The 18,421-nt window shown below is 40.7% G+C and overlaps 1 protein-coding gene across 5 annotated transcripts in view; it reads left to right on the forward strand.

Annotated features, from left to right (window-relative positions):
- Positions 1-18,421, forward strand: part of ANO5 (anoctamin 5) — a 139,579-nt gene that overhangs the window by 92,959 nt on the left and 28,199 nt on the right. For all 5 annotated transcript variants that reach the window (XM_078148447.1, XM_021001884.2, XM_078148449.1 and 2 more), the window contains 6 exons: positions 1,924-2,037; positions 6,125-6,240; positions 9,141-9,275; positions 9,736-9,841; positions 9,945-10,005; positions 15,104-15,255. In XM_078148447.1, the coding sequence (XP_078004573.1) occupies positions 1,924-2,037; positions 6,125-6,240; positions 9,141-9,275; positions 9,736-9,841; positions 9,945-10,005; positions 15,104-15,255 (684 nt within the window). The remainder of the gene's footprint in view (positions 1-1,923; positions 2,038-6,124; positions 6,241-9,140; positions 9,276-9,735; positions 9,842-9,944; positions 10,006-15,103; positions 15,256-18,421) is intronic.

Here is an 18,421-nt window from a genome sequence, read left to right on the forward strand (position 1 = left end):
TCACTATTATTATCCTACCCATTCTAGAGTGCCAAGAGAATATGAGTAATTTGCCCAGACCTGCCAGAAAGCACTGTCAAGGATCCAGCTGTTGCTGGCAGATTCCTCGCTGCCAATCCATTCCGTGTTCTCTGCGAACAAAACCTCAGGCAGCTTGCAGCATTGGCTTATATACAACTTCCCCAAGAGCATGCACACTATATCAAAACAGGAACATAGACATTCAAGAAAAGCCACCCAGAAACCAAGCGCCTTATGCCTCACAGTACCATCACAGTGGTCTTGTCTCTTCCTCCTTTCTCTGTGTCTTCCTTGTACTACCACAAGAAGAGTATATCTAGTACTACAGATACCCACCCAGAACTTCTGCTTTCCATACTTGTAATGTGCTGTTCTTAGATAATCTTAGAGTAGGAAAGAGGCTGGTGCAATCTCTAGACCACTGCCCCTGGAAGCCAGTGTCTTGTCTAACTCCTAATTCAGCTACTCTGGCTTCCTTAGTGAGATAACAAATCACAATGACTAGGATGGCAGGGACTTGAAATAGAATCTCCTGGCTCCTCTCAGAGAACTATCACCCCTCACCCCCTTGACCTGAGGAAACCAACACATATCAGGCAGAGAGTAGCAGAGGCATATTTCAAAAGGAAGAATGAGGAAAAGTATAACATGGACTTGAAATCCTGCCTTCTGGAAGCTATCTCAACCATGCAGCTCACCTGAGCCACTGTCTCCTATTTCCTATATGAAACTGAGTACTGTCTCATTTAGCCCCAGGCTGGGAGATTTCACTGGAAGTGAGTCAGAGGGAAGAGGGCCAAGAGTTGAATCACATGCTTACTGGATTTCTCTTGACTGTTTCTCATGGTCTGTTCAAGTGACACCTATTGAAATCATAGTCTCAGGTTGCTCCTGGCCCTAGACCTTCTCATTCTGAGTTTGTACACCTGAATCATTCAGCTGCTCCCCGAGAGACTATTACTCAGTCAGATACTTTGAGCCACTGTCTTCCATGTACTCCATCTTACCTACCACTAGCCCAGACCTGGCAAGTGGGAACACTCTGGGAGGAAGCCTTCCCACTGCCACACCCATCTTAGTCCTCTTCTCTACTCAGACTGTCTTGTATTCATCAGTGTACATGCCACTTCCTTCCCTTTAATAGAAGAGAAGCTCCTTTAAGACTTTTTGGTTTCCATCTTTAAAATAACAGCTCAGAACATTTGTTTTTTTCTGGTTCCTGGCAGTGTGTTGCACTGTGATTATCTTGTCATTCTCACCAGCCATGCAGATGGCTAGCCATCCATGTCCACCCATTCTGTGCAATCTTTGTCCACATACTCCTATCAATTTCCCATCAAGGCCTACCCAGCATAGTACAAGGTCTTCCTAATATACTTCTGAGCCTTTAGCTACTCTCTTCTTCCCTGTCTCCCCCATTCACCCAAGCCCAATAAGGCCCACATATCTTTTCTTCACATGACTCAATACTTTCATCATCAAGAGGCACTATAGTATAGTGAAAAGAATACTGAATTTAGAATCAGGAGAGATGTGTTTGAATCCTACCTCTGACACTTATTATGGCCAAATTATTTAATTTTGCTGAGCCTCAGTTTTCCTATTGGTAAAATGGATTAAAAAAAAACCTATAGTACTTAACCATGCTGGGTTGTTGTGATGATCAAACAATCATTCATTTATTCATAGAACGCTTTTCAAGCTGTAAAATCACATGTAAATAAATGTTAGCAATGTTTTATTTTGCATTACAGAACCTTGTATGTGCCTTGCCTTGTCTGTCTCACCTTCCAGTATTCTCTGTCTCCCTAAGTTCCTAGCACCATCTGTGCCCTATACAGAGTAGGCGCTTACAATGTATTTTGAAGTGAATAAGTGGATACCCTTATGTTTGCCTCCTAGGTTTACTATATTCTCTCACGGTGCCCTTACGGTACAGAAGAAGGAAAGAAAAAATTTGGCATTAAGAGACTGCTATCAAATGGTACCTATACAGCTGCTTACCCACTCCATGATGTAAGTATTGATTTAGTCTTAAAACATTTTAAGGCCATTTCTTCTGCCCATTAATGGAGCTGGAGAATCTCCATTGGTGACCCTTTAAAAGGAAGGGAGCTTTACTTCTCCCTCTCCTGAGAAAATCCCTGAAGTCTCCCAGTTCTCAGTTTTGTGTACTAAGATACTCGGCTATCTCGAAAGGAAGGATGGTGCAAAGGCAAGAGTGCTAGACTTGGCTTCAAGGAGGCCAGGGTTTGAATCCCAACTCTGACACTTACTCTGTAAGAGTACTTGGCAAACTGAAAACCCTCTGGAAATTGAGGTTTGGGTTTTTTGTTTTTCTTTTTCCCAGGTGGTAACATTCTGAAGCTCAGAAAGGGCAAATTGGTGTTTTAAAAATGATTTCTCACATTTATACATGAAGGTTCTTTCAGGGTCGAAGGACCAAAAAAATAGCATAGCCCTATAGGGAGGGAGAAAGAAGCATGCTGCTAAGTATAACCCTTAGATATTTCTATCTAAACCTTACTTAGAAAACTCTGAAGATTCAGTACTAAGAGTCACTTTAGACTCAGAGTTCTTAACCTGGGGTCTAAGAATTTGTCTTTAAAAATAACTTTGATCACTGTATTTCACTACAATTGGTTTCTTTTGTAATCTTATGTGTTTATTTTATTCACTTAAAAGCATTATTCTGAGAGGAGTCTATAGACCTCCCAAGACAAAAGGGATCTGTGATCCAAAAAAGGTTAAAAATCACTGTTTTAGAGGTAGGAGACTATGGATATGCAATGGTGCAGAAAGACTTTTCTGATACAGTGTTGAGTTTTGGTGAACTTTTTCCCCCCTTCTTTATTCTTCATCATAAGGGATTGCTCATTGGAAGAGGAAGCCTTGGGGGACAAACTGAGAAGTATAAGAAGTATAAAAATAATATGTAACTAAAATCTTAGTTTTAAAAAAGATTAAATTTTAGAAACAAAAACAATATGTAAATAAAATTTTAGTTTTAAAAAAGCATTAACAAAACAAAATAGGTGATTTTGATGGAATCCCTAAATACTTCATTGGCTATTTTCTTATTACTTTTATTTTTTAAATGTAAATTTTTCTCTTCTATTTTTACATCACCTAAATTTTTCCTTGTATAACGTCCCCCTCCTTCCTCACAGAGAGCCATCCCATAAAACAATGAAATTTTTATTAATAAAGGGAGGAAGAAGAGGGAAAGAAAATGAAATGAATCAACACAGTAAAAAAATTGAAAATAACAAATGTAATATTTTATAGCTATGGCCCTTCCACCTCTGTAGAAGAGGGGAGGGGGCAGGTGTCTTATCGTGTATCTTCTTTGGAGCCAAACTTATTCTTTATCACTTTGCAACATCTACTTTTCATTGTTTTATGGCTGCTTTTTTGATTTCTGTGGTGTCATTATGCATATTGTTTTCTCGGCTCTGCTTTCTTCACTTATTCATGTAAGTTTTCCCATACTTTTTTTTTCCTGTTACTTTTAGAGCCAGGATTCTTTGAGTTTGTGACTTTAAAAAAGATAACTACATTACATATAATTGTTTTCTTTTGTAATCCTGTGTATTTTAATTTATGCGTTTAAAAACATAATCTGATCAAAGATGGTCTTTAGGCTTCACCAAAATGCCAAAGCAGTCCAGGACACACACATAAAAGATGTCCCTGCTTTCAGGAGACATGAGAACAAGGATAGGATGTTCTTAAGAATTCCTGCAAATCACTGTTTGCATATGAAAAGACTGAGTTTAGTAGCTACCTCTATCACAGTGGACATTTTTACAGTATACAAGAGCATAGTGCTTTGAAAACAGGTGCTCAACCCAGATCTTTGGAGCCAGTTCAGAAAGCCCATCTCTGGAGATGCACCTAGCATTCAGCCAGTCTGGCAATAGTAGGGGAACTGTTCTTATCTCATTTAGGATTTGGAACTCAGTGAATGGTCTGCTCTAATCAGTGGCAAACTGAATATTCATGGAGGGCTTCGGAGTAAAGTGTGGATAAGCTTCCCCTAGGAGTTACTCTTTCCTCTGGGATTTTTACTTAATGGTCCAACAACTACCCTGATAAATTTCTCCTTCCTTAATGTTTAAAGGGCCTGCAGTGGTGCTTTTGCTTTATGAGACATCATATGCAAGTTTGTGGAAAGCAGAGAATTCCAGGGAAATGTGGGTGGCTGCCTACTCATCCATATTTACAAATGGAGAAGTGCCATTAATATGTCCACACCTAGTAAAGCCCATCTATTACAGGAGTTATTGAGACAATCAGGCCATTCGTGTTATGGTAGATATTCTATGAGATATTTACCATAGTGTCAGGTCATTTCGCCTCATCAAGAAAAATGATACAGATGGGGAAATCAAGGGTCTTGTACACAATCCTGGAAGATTTTTCTGATGTGAATGATGGTTAACAGCATGGGGGAATTTGAGGTGTTTCTTACTATCAGAGCAAGAGAAGCTACTCCCCAGACTTGGCTGTGGACCAAGAGCAGTAAAGGAATTTCCCTTTGACAGTAATGCCTTGGAACAGGCCTGATGTGAATGAGTCAGCCCTTGGGCAACCACAGGACACCTTCAGTGGCCATCTATTTAAACCAAGTCATATCCAAACAGGAATTCCTTCTTCAAAATCCCTCATGAATAGAATGGCCTGCCAGCATCTTTTTGAACACCCCACTACATCTTGAGATAGCACATTCTGATTCTAGACAACTCTGATGACTAAGAACTCCTTCTTTATATTGAGCTAAAATCTCCCTCTTTGCAACTGCTAACCATATCATTATGAGTTTGGAGGTCCAGCATTATAAATCTCCCTCTTCCGTATGACAGTCTTCACATCCTTCAAAGACAGTTATTATCATGTTTTTCTCTTCCCCTCAAGTCTTCTCTTGGAGGCTGAAAGTCTGTAATGCCTCCAAGCCAATTCCCCCTGGCACTGGTGTCCAATTTGGAGACATTCTACTTTGTTAATGTCCTTCCTTAAATGTGGTGCCTGGAAATGGATGTATCCACTTTTTTGAGTTTCCTACAGCCAAATACTCCAGTTCTGCTGTGGAGACTGTGGAAATACAATTTTATTATTGGTATTATGGGGAAGAGAAAAGGAGGGCTGCCTGCTTCCTGCTTTTAGGAGTCTTCTAATTTAGGGAGGTAGACTTAGAAAGATCAATGAACTTGGAAGCAAGTCACATGGGTTCAGATTTCAGCTCTGTTGCTAGCTGAGTGATGCTGGCCAACTCCTTTATCTTTCTAAGCTTCAGTTCTCTCTCGTATAGAAAATAGGGGTATTAATACTTGCATTATCTACCTTACAAAAGATGTTTGAGGTAAAAATATTCTGTAAACCTTAAAGCAATATAAAAATAAAATACATGATTATTATAAAGGAAGAGAGCATATCACATATGCATATACATATTTGCATATACATATTTACATATACACATATCTAGAATTTTAGAGAATATTCAGAATGATGCATAATTGCTAAATAGCATGAGATGCATACCTCCTTCCCTGTGGTACAGAGGTGGTCAACAGCAGATATAGAGTAGAGGCATATACTGTCAGACATGATCAGTGTGTCCATGCATTTTGATCAGCACTTGTATTATTAACCCTATTTTACAGGTGAGGGGATTGAGGTAAACAGAGGTTAAGTGACTTGTCCAGGGTCGCAGAGCTAGTAAGTATCTGAAGCCGTGTTGGACTCCAGGCCAGTGCTCTATCCACTGTACCACCTAGCTGCCTGAGCTAGATAGAAGGGGAAAGTATTCTAGGTGCAAGAGACTATGTAATTGACACCAAAGCCCTACTTCACAGAGGGCCAAAGGAGAGAGAATTGACTTTCATCATGTGCCATTTCTGACTTCCTCTTTGGCAGGGAATTCATTTTAAATGAATGGGTTATTGGAATCTCAAGTAGGAAGTATTTGAGCTAATGTATCCCCTGTGCTGCACCCCACCTCTCTGCCCTATGCATTATGCTGAGGTAACTGGCAGACACTGTCACTTCAATATTACCTTCTGCTTTGTCTTCTCTCTGTCATGTTAATGACTTCCTATAGGGCCAATATTGGAAGAAATCGAAGGATCAGAACTGTGGCAATGAGCGGTATACCCTCTATACCCAATGGGCTCGCTTCTTGAGGTTTTATAAGGAGCAGCCTTTAGATCTGATCAGGTAAGTTACTTCCATGAGCACCACTGTGAATGAAATGTCATTAGGGCTTCCCCTTTCACTTGGCAATGCTAGGTTAGATCTTTTTTTTTTTTTTACAGTTACAGAAGAAAGAGCACTGCTTATGGCTCTGATTTCAAATCCTGCCCCTGACACCTACTGTCTATGTCCTTGAGCAAATTACTTAGCAAGTCAAGTCAGTAATCATGTAGTAAGCGCTTACCATATGTCAGACACTTTCTAAGTTCTGGATCTGTGAAAAAAGGCAAAAAATAGTCCCTACACTCAAGTATTTTATATTCCAGTTAACCACTTGGGTCTCAGTTTCCTTAACTGTATATTAAAGGATATTAAACTAGATTACTTCCAAGGCCCTTACCAGCTCTTAGTCTAGGATTATAGCATTGTATTGAATGCTGGCACTCGAATTCTACTGGTTTCATCTTGGCTGCCATCTGCTGGTAGTTAGGTTCTCCCAAGGTCATTCTTGAAGGAAAACAAAAACAAGCCCTAACTTGTTAACCAATTAAATGCCTGCAACTAGAATGTTAGGTTAACATCTGCAAAAACTGATGTTGAATTTTAGAAGGTCGCATTGATCTGATTAGGATATTATTTATTTATTTATTTATTTTTATTTATTTGTCTTCTTAAAATTTAATATTTTATTGTTCCTGGTTACATGTAAAAACAATTTTAACTTTTTTTTTTCAAATTTTGAGTTCCAAGTTCTCTCCCTCCTTCCTCTCCCCCCACCCCACATTGAGAAGGCAAACAATTTGACATAGATTATACCTGTGTGGTCATGCAGAACATGTTTCCATAGGTTGCCATTTTACTAATCATCACTAGAAGTTTGGCCACTAGGATGACTGACTTGAGCAAAGAGAGACATAGTAACTTTCAGAGTTACAGTAAGGCAGTGTGGTATAGTAGATGTAGTCGGGGTGATCTGAGTTCAAACCCCAGCTCTGATACTTGCACAATTCACTTGACCTACCTGCAGCAAGACTTTAGGACTTATCTCCTAAGACTCATCTACTAAGATGAGTTACTATTATCTTGTGAAAGCAGTTGCCCTATACTGAAATGAAATGATGTGGGAATTATACTGAAGAAGCCACAGGTCCTTTGCATCCTGTCTCTTGAAAACCATCCACTGAGGTGTGATTTGTTTTGCATTTTCTAACAGTGGAAGAATTTCTTACCCTAGTAAAATCACATCTTAAAGTATTATAAATCTGTCCTTTATAAAGGAGCTACTTCCATAGCTGAAGTACAGTCTCTACCTCCTCCTTTCCCTGGCTTCCTTAAGGTCCCAGCTAAAATCCTACCTTCTCCAAAAAGCCTTTCCTGATCTTCCTTAATGCTGATGTCTTCCTTTCAGTGATTATCTCAGTATATTTATCCTGTATGTATTTTGTTTGTACATGGTTGTTTGCATCTTGTCTACCCCATTAATTGAACTGTGGCTTCTTTGAAAGCTGAGACTGTTTTATGCCTTTCTTCATATGACCACTGCTTAGCACAGTGCCTTGACTGTAAATGTGCCATGATCATATTGGAAGGTAGAAAAGAGGAAGAGCTCACATTCTACTATTCGTTAGTATTTCTGTTGGAATTTCCCTAAACACATGCTTTGAATTTGTTTGGTTCATTCAAGGTGAAATGCCAAATAATATTCGAAATTCATTGACCTTCCACTCTATGACAGGTTTAACATGTGTTTGTGAAAGGATTATTAATCTTACTGTGTTTGAGGAGAGAAAAATCTGAGAGAAGAGGCTTAATAGATGCAAAACTATGATAACAGCTCCCCAGAAAAGCCCGGTGTTGACCTTACATCCTTCAGAAGTGTTGCCTTCTGATTGCACAGGGCCTCAGTCCCCAGATACGACATTAACAAATATGTTTTCTATTATTTGGGCCTTGGCCAATTGGCCCTAGTAGATTTCAGCTGTCAGGAGAAATGAGTTTGTCTTTCCTGTAATCAACCTGTTGGTGGTTTTCTTCCCTAAACTTAAGCTTCTTAATTCCCTGAGCTTGATTTTCCCTCAAAATGAAAAACTCTGTTGTCTTTTTCTTCTAAAAATTTGTCCATTTTTCTTTGGAATGCCATTGGGAAGAGAGCTTCTAGGGAAACTGTGTTGGAGGGAATACTTTCTCAGGGAAGGCTCCTCTATGAAACCGTTGGCCATTTGCTGTTCAGTCACTTTTCGGTCATGTCCGACTCTTCATAACCCTATCTGGGGTTTTCTTGGCAAAGAGGCTGGAGTGGTTTGCCCTTTCCTTCTCCAGCTCATTTTACAGGTGAGGGAATAAGGCAAATAGGGTAAAGTGTCTAGGGTTACATAGCTGATGAGCATCTGAGGCCAGATTTGATGAGTCTTCCGACCCCAGGACCGGCACTCTATCCACTGTGCCACCTAATTGCCCTGTTGTTCAATGAAGATGATATAAAAATTAAGCGTATCTCTATCTTTATCTTTGCCTACCTATCTGTTTATATTAAATGAGATAATTGTAAAAACTATCACTATGGTCCCTTCTAGCTCTGGGAAGGTAGAAATCTGTCTGATTTGTATTTGAGAAGCAAAGCCCTGACCTTCGAAGCACTTTTGAAGCCTTGTTGTTCAGAGATGAAAATCTACACGATCAGAAATTTCAGTCTGGAAGGAACCATAGAGATCAGTTCGATCTAGTTTATTTCCCAGAGGAAAGCATGTGGCCCAGAGTAGTTGGTCATATGACTTCCCCAAGATCACACAGGTAGTAATCGTCAGAGTCTAGATTCAAGCCTCTATCCTCTGACTCCAAAATCAGGGCTCTTTCCACTGTACCATGTAGAGTCTGCCCTGGGAAGCCAGTCTGCCTCTGAACCTGTCCTTACCTCTTTTCCACAGGAGATATTATGGAGAGAGAATTGGTATCTATTTTGCCTGGCTGGGATTCTATACCGAGATGTTGTTCTTTGCAGCAGTTGTCGGCCTGATCTGTTTTATCTATGGTTTGATAACAATGACTGGCAACATGAGCAGGTAAGGGTGGCTCCCCTGTGCCAGAACATGAAAAGGGTTTGGTCACACACTGCATTTAACTTTCATCTTTACAAGGGTTTGGCATCCAAAAATATTCCTGCTAGCAGAGTCAGTTTTTCTATGGCGGTTGGTCCTAATTTCCTTCAGAAAAAACCCTTGTCTTCTAAAGAGAATGTCTTGTCTCCCATCTCTCCCCTTTCCCATCCACCCCCACCTAACTGCCAAAGTGATTTTTCTAAAGCATGGATCTGACCATGCCACTTCCCTATTCAATATACCCCAATGGTTCTCTTTTATTTCCATATTCTTCTGTTTGGCATTGAAAGCCTCTCACAGTTTCTCTCCAGACTGCCTTGCTAGACTTATTCCACATTATTGTCCTGCAGGCATTTTACATTCCAACCAAACTGGGGTCTGTGCCATTCCGTCTCTCATCACCACGTCTTTGTTTCCCTTGCAGCATAGAAATCTGTGACGAGTCCATTGGAGGAGAGATCATCATGTGTCCTCTCTGTGATAAGAACTGTGAATATTGGAAATTGAATTCCACGTGTGAGTCTTCAAGGGTCTGTATTCTTGTCTATGTTGGATTAGAGAGATTGAGAAGAGCCTTGGGGTGCTGGTGACAGCTGCTGATTTCATGAACCTTCTTTGTCTTCTCGCTTACAGTATTCGCACTTGTTTGATAACGTGGCCACCTTATTTTTTGCAATATTCATGGGAATTTGGGGTGAGTATCTCTACACAGATATGAGAGGCGCCATGGTGTAGTGACTAGGGAGATGGCCTCAGAGCCAAGAAGACCTGGGTTCAAAACCTTCCTCTGACTCGTATTGACTCTGGGCAAGTCACATGACTTCTCAGTGCTGTAGGCAACTCTAAGACACTAAGTTTCTGAGAGGGTGACAGCCTGCATTGATAGATGGAGTTCCTCCCTGGAAGCTCGCTATAGCAATGAAATCACAGTTGCCGTCCTATCCCTATCTCTGCATGGAGACCACCTTCCTATAAAGGTTACATTGCCACCTTTCCCCACTTGATTCTCCAAGATACCTCTTCACAGTCAAAATTGAAGGATGCCCATCGGGAAGTATTCCGAAAACTGCTTAAGACCAGGGCCTCCTTTTCATTTTTTTTTTTTGGCTACGCACCTAGTAGAGTATCTTACCTTATCAGATCATAGGTACAGAGCTGGAAGGGTCCTCCCTTATTTCATAAATGAAGAAACTGAGGTCTAGGGAAGCTAGGTTATTTGCCCAGCATCATTGATCTTGAAAGTGTCTGAGATAGGATAGACCCAGGGCTTCTGACTCCAAGGCTGTGCTCTTTTCCAATGGACCAAACCTCCTATGTCATGGATACTTAATAGAAGCTTGTGGGATTGGATTGGGGTAGCAGTAACTGAAAAGACTTTTCACTTAGGCCGTATGGTATAAGTATCTATTTTTCCTTCTTCTCCTCCATGAGTTCATATCTAATTTGTACCATTTTGTGGGTCCTGGAGATTAGAACTAAACCTGGGAAGATAAGCCATAGAGAGTAAGTTTTGGGCTCATCATAAGAAAAAAATGTCCTAATAATTCAATCTTTCCAACATTTGATATATTGGTTCATAACGTAGTGGGTTCTCTCTATCACTGGAGACTATATGACTTCAGAGATGTTACCAGTGGGATTCATGCATTAAGTCAAACGTTGTACTGCTTGACCTCAAAAATCCCTTCCAACTCAGAATTTCTGTGATGTGAAATGAAAGTCCTCCCCAAATAATGAGTTTTTTAAAGAATGTTTTCTTTGCCAATTTGATTCTTTAAGCAGAACAAAACTGATTTTGTTAAATGTGGTAATAAAAACGAGAGGCAGTGAGACATAGTAAATAGTGGTATTAGTCAGGAAGAGCTTAGTTCAGGTCCTGCCTCCAAACACAGATTATTCCTAAGCTTTTGGTTGCAGAACAGATGCCGATCTACAATGAGGGAGGGAATTTCCTCATTTGGAACTCCCCTCCCCAATTAAATCACCAATTCAACCACTCAAAAACAAAACAAATCATCATCATCCTAATGTCTCATTACTAAATTATCCCGATGCGTCGTTGTGACTTAGAAATGCCCATAGGATCTCAAAGAGTGTCCCTGGAGACCAGCTGTACTTACAGGTCCTAGATACCCCGCTACAAAAACCCTTTGAGTACAGGCTTGGCAATGGCTCGTCTTTTGTTTAAGGACCAGCCTTGCTAAGCTCAGAGAGACTCAACGCTAACCACACCATGTATATGTATATTTTTCCCAGCCATAGAAAAACAGTTGTGGGCCGTGTGCTATGACAGTAAGTGGAATAGCTAGCCAGCAGACCTGTTGTACAGGTTGGCTATACTAGTCTTAAGAAGATTAGCCTACCCTGCACTGTTGAGTGTAAGGGCTGCAACACAAGATGTGTAGACCTAGAGTAAAGATGCGGAAGAAGTTGAAACTAATGGATTCTGTAGTACCTCCAGAAAAAGATTGTTCCAGGTCTGCTGGGCCAATAAAATTAGATCTTAGCATCATTGGCCATCTAAACCCACTTCTGGAGTTTTCAGGATGTATCATTCAAAGGATCATAAAGCTATAGTTGGAAGGGACCTTAAGATCATCTCATAGTCTTGAATAGTTCAGGACTAGAAGAGACTTTAGGGTATTGACCCTTTCATTTTTACGTATGAAGAAACTGAGGACCAGAGCAGTTAAGTGACTGGTTAAGGATCTCATAGCTGTTAATTGTCCAAGGCAGTTCTTCTTGATACTTACATCTAGCACTGAATTCATTATAACCATGCTGCACTGATTCCAGAGTAGGAAGGCAAATATTGACCTGTGCCCCAAATCCTAGTTTTTCTTCCAGTGTGTCAGGTGAGGTTATAGCATGGAGAGAAAGAGACCACTGGAATGGGATTCAGGAAGCCTGAGTACAAGTCCCATCTCTGCCACTGGTTTCTTTTGTGACCTTGGACAAGCCACTCAACCTTCCCTGGGCCTCTGTTTTCTCATCTGTAAAATGAGATGGTGGAATAATAACCTTAGAAAGCTCCTTATAGAGCTAGGTTGATAATCCTGTAATCTCAAAAACTCTTTAACATTCTGTGATTCTGGGGCAGCTAGGGGGCGCAGTAGATAGAGCACCGGCTCTGAAGTCAGGAGGACCTGAGTTCAAATTCGGCCTCAGACCAAATACTTGACACTTACTAGCTAGCTGTGTGACCCTGGGCAAGTCACTTAACCCCAATTGCCTTTAAAAAAAAATTCTATGATTCTTACTTGGAGATCCCAAAGATGAAAATTTTCTTTCAACATTTCAAAAGATCTGTGAATTTGACCTATTTGAATTCTAGCTCTAGTGACACAAATTTTTTTTTTAACTTCAGTTCAATCCAGTCAACATTTATTAAGTGCTTGCTGTGTGCTAGATACTGTTCTTAGCACTGGGGATACAAAAAGAGTCAAAAGTCAATCTGTGGCTTCAAGCAGCTTACAATCTATTCGGTGAAACAGCAATCAATCAATCAATCAATAAACATTTATTAAGCACCTTCTGTGTGCCAGGCACTATGCTAAACACTGGGGATACAAAAAAAGGCAAAAGACACGAATTCTAACCCTCTTTCTGCACACCCTAGTTGATGCTTCAAAAATAATGCTGTTGTTGAAACAATTTCTTTCTGGGTGAGCAAGCGTTTGCCTCTCATTTAATATAACATGCAGAGTGTTAGCATAACATCTCCCGGGGAGATCAAGAGCGGACTCTAATGTTAACTTCATATGTTTTCATTGATTCAAGAATGTGTCCCATCTGAAAACTCAAGAGGCTTGATATTGGCATCCCAAATGGAGAACTGGGGAGAGGTGCTTGGATGATGCTGCCATCAGGTGGTTCTCTCAGGGATTGTCAGTCTAGCCCTGAATTATACTTGAATTTTTGTGTATCTTTCATTTACCTTTTGGAAATTCAACTAAATGATATAATCGTGCCCATCCATGGGTGAGATACAGAAGTCCTGGCTCCTGACCTCAAAGAACTTACGATTGCTATACAGACATTCAGTCCTTCAAATGTTTATTATATGTGAGATCTAGATGTAGAAGGAAACTCAGCCTAACCCAGTCATGGCCCAGTTAGGTTAAGTGACTTGCCCATGGTCTCCCAGCTACTAAGCTATATGTGCAGAATTTTGTCATTTTGTCAGCATGTGCAAAATTACTCAAAATACATGAAAAGACCTAGTATTACCACTTAGGGTGACTTCTGTAGTAGCCTGTCATATATTTTTGAGAGACAACCTTTTTTGCCTTAGTAGAGAAGTCCTTGGAGATGCCTGAAACCCACAGAGGTCATCTGACTTACTTATCCAGGGCTAAGAAGGATCATAGGGGAGACTTGAATCAAAGCAAAGGCCAGCACTTCGGCCACTATTTGATGTCCCCCCCTTCCCTCCCCAAGTTATTACTATTTAAAACCTAAGCTGTGGGTATCAGCTTTGCTTCCTGCCAACCTCAGGACACAGGATGTCAAAACGAATGTCTTTCAAAAGCGTTGGCTTGTTTTGCACTTTTCCAGTCTAAAGGCAGGAACTGGGACTGCACATTGATTCCACTGCTGTGGGGAAGTCCCTTTACCTTCTCTATGACTTACAGTCTTGAGAGATGTCTAGAGCACTGAGAGGCAAAAGAGTCTTGCCCAGGGTCATTGAGCTAGCGTGTGAAAAATTTGAAATGCAAAGGGTGGCAGCCTTGGAAACAGGAAGTCTTACACAACTTAAATGGGAAACAAATATTAGAAAAGGAAAAAGAAGAACAAGAGTGGCCTTTTCTTCTTAGGTTACCTCTGAAGCACTGGCTGCTGCTGCTTTTTTTTTTCATTTTATTTGATTTTTCAATTAACCAGCATTTACTTTATACCCACCCTGTGTCCCCCCAGCCCCCACCCCCAGTTTAAAATGTTAAACAAGCCAACCTTGTAATAAATAAGCTTAGTGAAGCGCAACAGATTTCTATATCCAAAAATGTGTGTCTCATTCTGTACCTTGAGTTCATTCCCTCTCTGTTGGGAGGTGGGTAGCATGCTTCCTCAAGAGTCCTCTGAAATCAAGGCAGGACATTGTATCGAACACAGAGCTCCTGCAGAGTCTTTCAAAGCTGTTTGTGAGGCAGAATGAGGTGCACAGAATGAGGACAATTTATAAGATTTACTCAGTAACAAAAACGTTGTTTTCTGTTTCTCTCTCTCTGTCTTTCTCTGTGTGTTTCTCTCTCTCTCTCTGTCTTTGTGTGTATCTATCTCTCTGTCTCTGTATCTCTCTTTCTCTCTCTGTATCTCTGTCCGACTCCTTCTTTCTCTGTGTGTGTGTGTATCTCTCTCTCTCTCTCTCTCTCCCTCTCCGTGTGTGTCTATCACTCTGTCTCTCTCTGTCTCTTTCTCTGTCTCTCTCTGTCTCCACCTGTCTGTCTCTCCTCTTTCTCTGTCTCTGTCTCTCTCTGTCTCTGTATCTCTCTTTCTCTGTATCTCTGTCTGACTCTCCTTCTTTCTCTTTGTGTGTGTGTATGTGTGTCTCTGTCTCTCTCTCTCTCTCCCTCTCCATGTTGTGTCTGTTACTCTGTCTCTCTGTCTCTGTCTCTCTCTCTCTCTCTCTCTCTCTCTCTCTCTCTCTCTCTCTCTCTCTCTCTCTCTCTCCCTCTCTGTGTGTGTCTATCACTCTGTCTCTCTCTGTCTCTCCTCTCTCTCTGGCTATGTCTCTCTGTGTCTCTTGTTCTCTCACTCTGTCTCTCTTGCTCTTTCCCCGCTCCTCTTTGTAGTTACCTTGTTCCTGGAGCTGTGGAAACGGCGCCAGGCCCGGCTGGAGTATGAGTGGGACTTGGTGGACTTTGAGGAAGAGCAGCAACAGCTCCAGCTGAGACCTGAATATGAAGCCAAGTGTACTCAGAAGAAAAAGAACCCTGTGACTCAGGTAGCAGCACAGCTCATACAGAAGTGTGGGTCCCAAATGTTGAGGCAGCAAGGTGGTGCCATGGATAAAGAGCTGAGCCTGGGGTCAGGAAGACCTGAGTTCAAATTTGGCCTTAGACACTTACTAGCTGTGTGACTTTGGTCAAACCAGTTATCTCTTTGTCTGCCTCAGTTTTCTCATCTGTAAAATGAAGATAATAATAGCACCTACCTCCCAGCATCATTCTGAGGGTAAAAGAAGATATTTGCAAAGTACTGTGTCAATCTTGAAGAACTTTATGAATGCTAACAATTTTGATTATTATTTTATTATTAATTACTATATGACTCAAAAGTTATGAATCATGTCTGGGTTGGTTGTAGCAGAAAGAATACCATGCTAAGTAAGTGGAGACGTAGATTTTAGTTCCCACTCTGACAAGTACAACTATGTGACCTGCGAATAGGTCATGTAAACTCTCTGGGCATCAGTTGTTATATCTGAAATACTGGGATGATTGTACCTTTATTCATCTGAAGGGAAAGAGTGTGGGCTAGATTTTACCATGAGATTGATTCCGTCTCTGGGTCTAGGGTTGTGTTTTTTGAAACAGGTAATCAATTACCATGTATTAAAGGTCTGTCAACTTTGTTTAGGGTGCTCACCTATTAGACAAAATAGAGTATCTCACTCAAAAGATTGACAGTGGGAAATCAAGCTCATTGAAAAGACAGTGAATCTTAAAGTAGAGAGTTAACATTCAAAGGTTATATTAACAGGTAAGGAAACAGACCATAGTGATTAGAGGGCAGGCCTTGGCATCAGAAAGATTCAGATTCACATCTTGCATCTGATAGATACTGACCTTCTGACCCCGTGCAAGACATTTATCCTTTCAGTGCGGCTGAGAGCAACTAGATGGCACAGTGGATAGAGCTCTGGGCCTGGAGTCAGGAAGACCTGTGTTCAAATCCAGCCTCAGAAGCTTACTAGCTGCCTCACCCTGGGCAAGTCACTTAGCCTCTGTTTACCTCAGTTTCCTCACCTGTAAAATGGCAATAGTGAGAGCATCTACCTCCTAGGATTGTCATGAGACTCAAATGACATAATTATAAATTGCTTAGCACAGTGTCTTACACATCGTCATCATCTTCATCATCATCCTTGCCCCCCCATACAACTCTTTAAGACTTTTATTATAAGAGAGTTGCCAAACTGTATTAGAACATTATTGACTGGGAGTTTTCATAGGGGGAAATCCCAAGGCCAGTGAAACACAATGAAAAAAATATATATCTGGATAAAAATAAGAGAGCACCTTCCACCATTGTGGTGTGCATTTGGATTGACACCACAATGTAAAAAATTGTCTGGAAGATTAAATTTATAATAATCTGGCACCCCTGTGCAGGCATTGGTAAGAGGTTGGCTTGTGAACAAGTAGGTACCACTGACTAAATCCATTTCGGAACTTGAGGGCTCACCGGCCCTGGCCAGTCACTAAGTCTGAATGGTGGCTCCAAAATAATTTTTTTCTAAAAAGCCAAATGAAGTTATTGATTCATGCTAGATCAGTGCATACTGACTCACTTCAGATGGCCTGGGTGGAGTGCCTCTGTTAGTGCTTTACTTTTTTCAGTGGGTTTTTTAAAAAAGCCTATGGCAGATCCTAGCCTTTAGAACTGGTAGAAATTCTCAGCTTTATTTAGCCCATTCCCCTTATTCTACAGGAGAAGAAACCAGAGTCCAGAAAGATGAATTGAATTGTCCAAGGTTACAAGGGCAGTAAGTGTAGTTGAGGCAGCCAAATCTTTTGGCTCCAACTACAATGACCTTTCCACTTTACCGTGCTGGTCCCAAAGACTGTGAATTAACGAACATTGCTTTTACCATTATTCTCAGGTTACCAGCCTGGGACATGACATATTTCAGAGGGTACACTCCCCTACCATGTAGATCTTTAGAGCCCCAAGGGATTTTCCTAGATATGAAAATGAGTAAATAAACAAATTGTCAAGCCCTTTGTATGGAAGTGGCAAGTAATTCTAAGGAAACTCAGTAGCAAGGATGAAGCCATCCATGTAACTTGTGTTCTATCAGCGCTGCTAAGGAGATGTGAGACCAAGCTGATAAGGAAGATAATGGAGCCCCTGGCCCCCTGAAATAGGAAAACATTTTCTGTTTTGAGCCTGGTTCATTACAGAGCCCTGCCTTTCAGCCTCAACTGTAGTGGCAAAAAGCTAAAACCATGAATAATACAAATTGCTTCCAGCCACCAGAAAACTTTTATAAAATAATGATAATAATAATAATAGTAATAACAATAATAACAATAATGATAATAATAGTAATAGACATTTTTATAAGACCCAACAACCTACTTCCTTATATTAATAAAAGAACAAGAAGAGAGGTGGTGTTTCCCTGTTAACACAGTAACAAAGAAGAGAGACAATAAGGAAGTACTACAGCCCTTCAGGTTATCAAACTAAATTGAGATTTGGCCTTTTTTTTCCCTCTGGTTCTCTACAATGAAGTAGCATCTGTGGTGCCACATCATGGTCGTTACTTCTTAGTTCCGTTCCTACTGCCCTTTTAAAATGGGCGGCCTTAAGCATAGTTGTTCATATTTTTGGTCTCTCTCTACATTTGTGGTCCAGGACCTAAGTGATAACTGTCAAGAAAGTTTCAAATATAGAATCATAGAATGATGGGCTGGAAATGACCATAGGGACTATCTAGTCCACTGGTTCTTCCCCATTTTCTATGGTCATGGACTTCTTCAGCAGTCTAGAAAAGCTTACAGATGCTCATCAGAATAATATTTTTAAAGGCATAACATAAATATGTAAGGATTACAAAAGAAACTGATTATATTGAAACACACATATGAAAATATTTTTAAAGCCAAGTGTATCAGTCCCAGATTAAGAACTACTAATGTAATCCAATCTCCTCATTGTAAAGATAGGCAGCATTGAGGCCCTTGAAGGTTATGACTTGCCCAAGGAGGACTTTGGGCTGATGTTCTTTGCAGCATTATTGTGGGTGACCATCTCGGACTCTCGGCTTCCCTTTTAACCACAAATGCTTTGGTGTCCATTAAGACAGGCTTGAAATGAGCCTAATTCCTATGGACTTTCTTGTTCCCACAATCTACCCGATTCACAGCCTTTGATGTCCTTTT

The sequence above is a fragment of the Phascolarctos cinereus genome, unplaced genomic scaffold (assembly GCF_003287225.1).
Source record: "Phascolarctos cinereus isolate Bilbo 61053 unplaced genomic scaffold, phaCin_HiC Scaffold_9;HRSCAF=440, whole genome shotgun sequence".
Taxonomy (NCBI): domain Eukaryota; kingdom Metazoa; phylum Chordata; class Mammalia; order Diprotodontia; family Phascolarctidae; genus Phascolarctos; species Phascolarctos cinereus.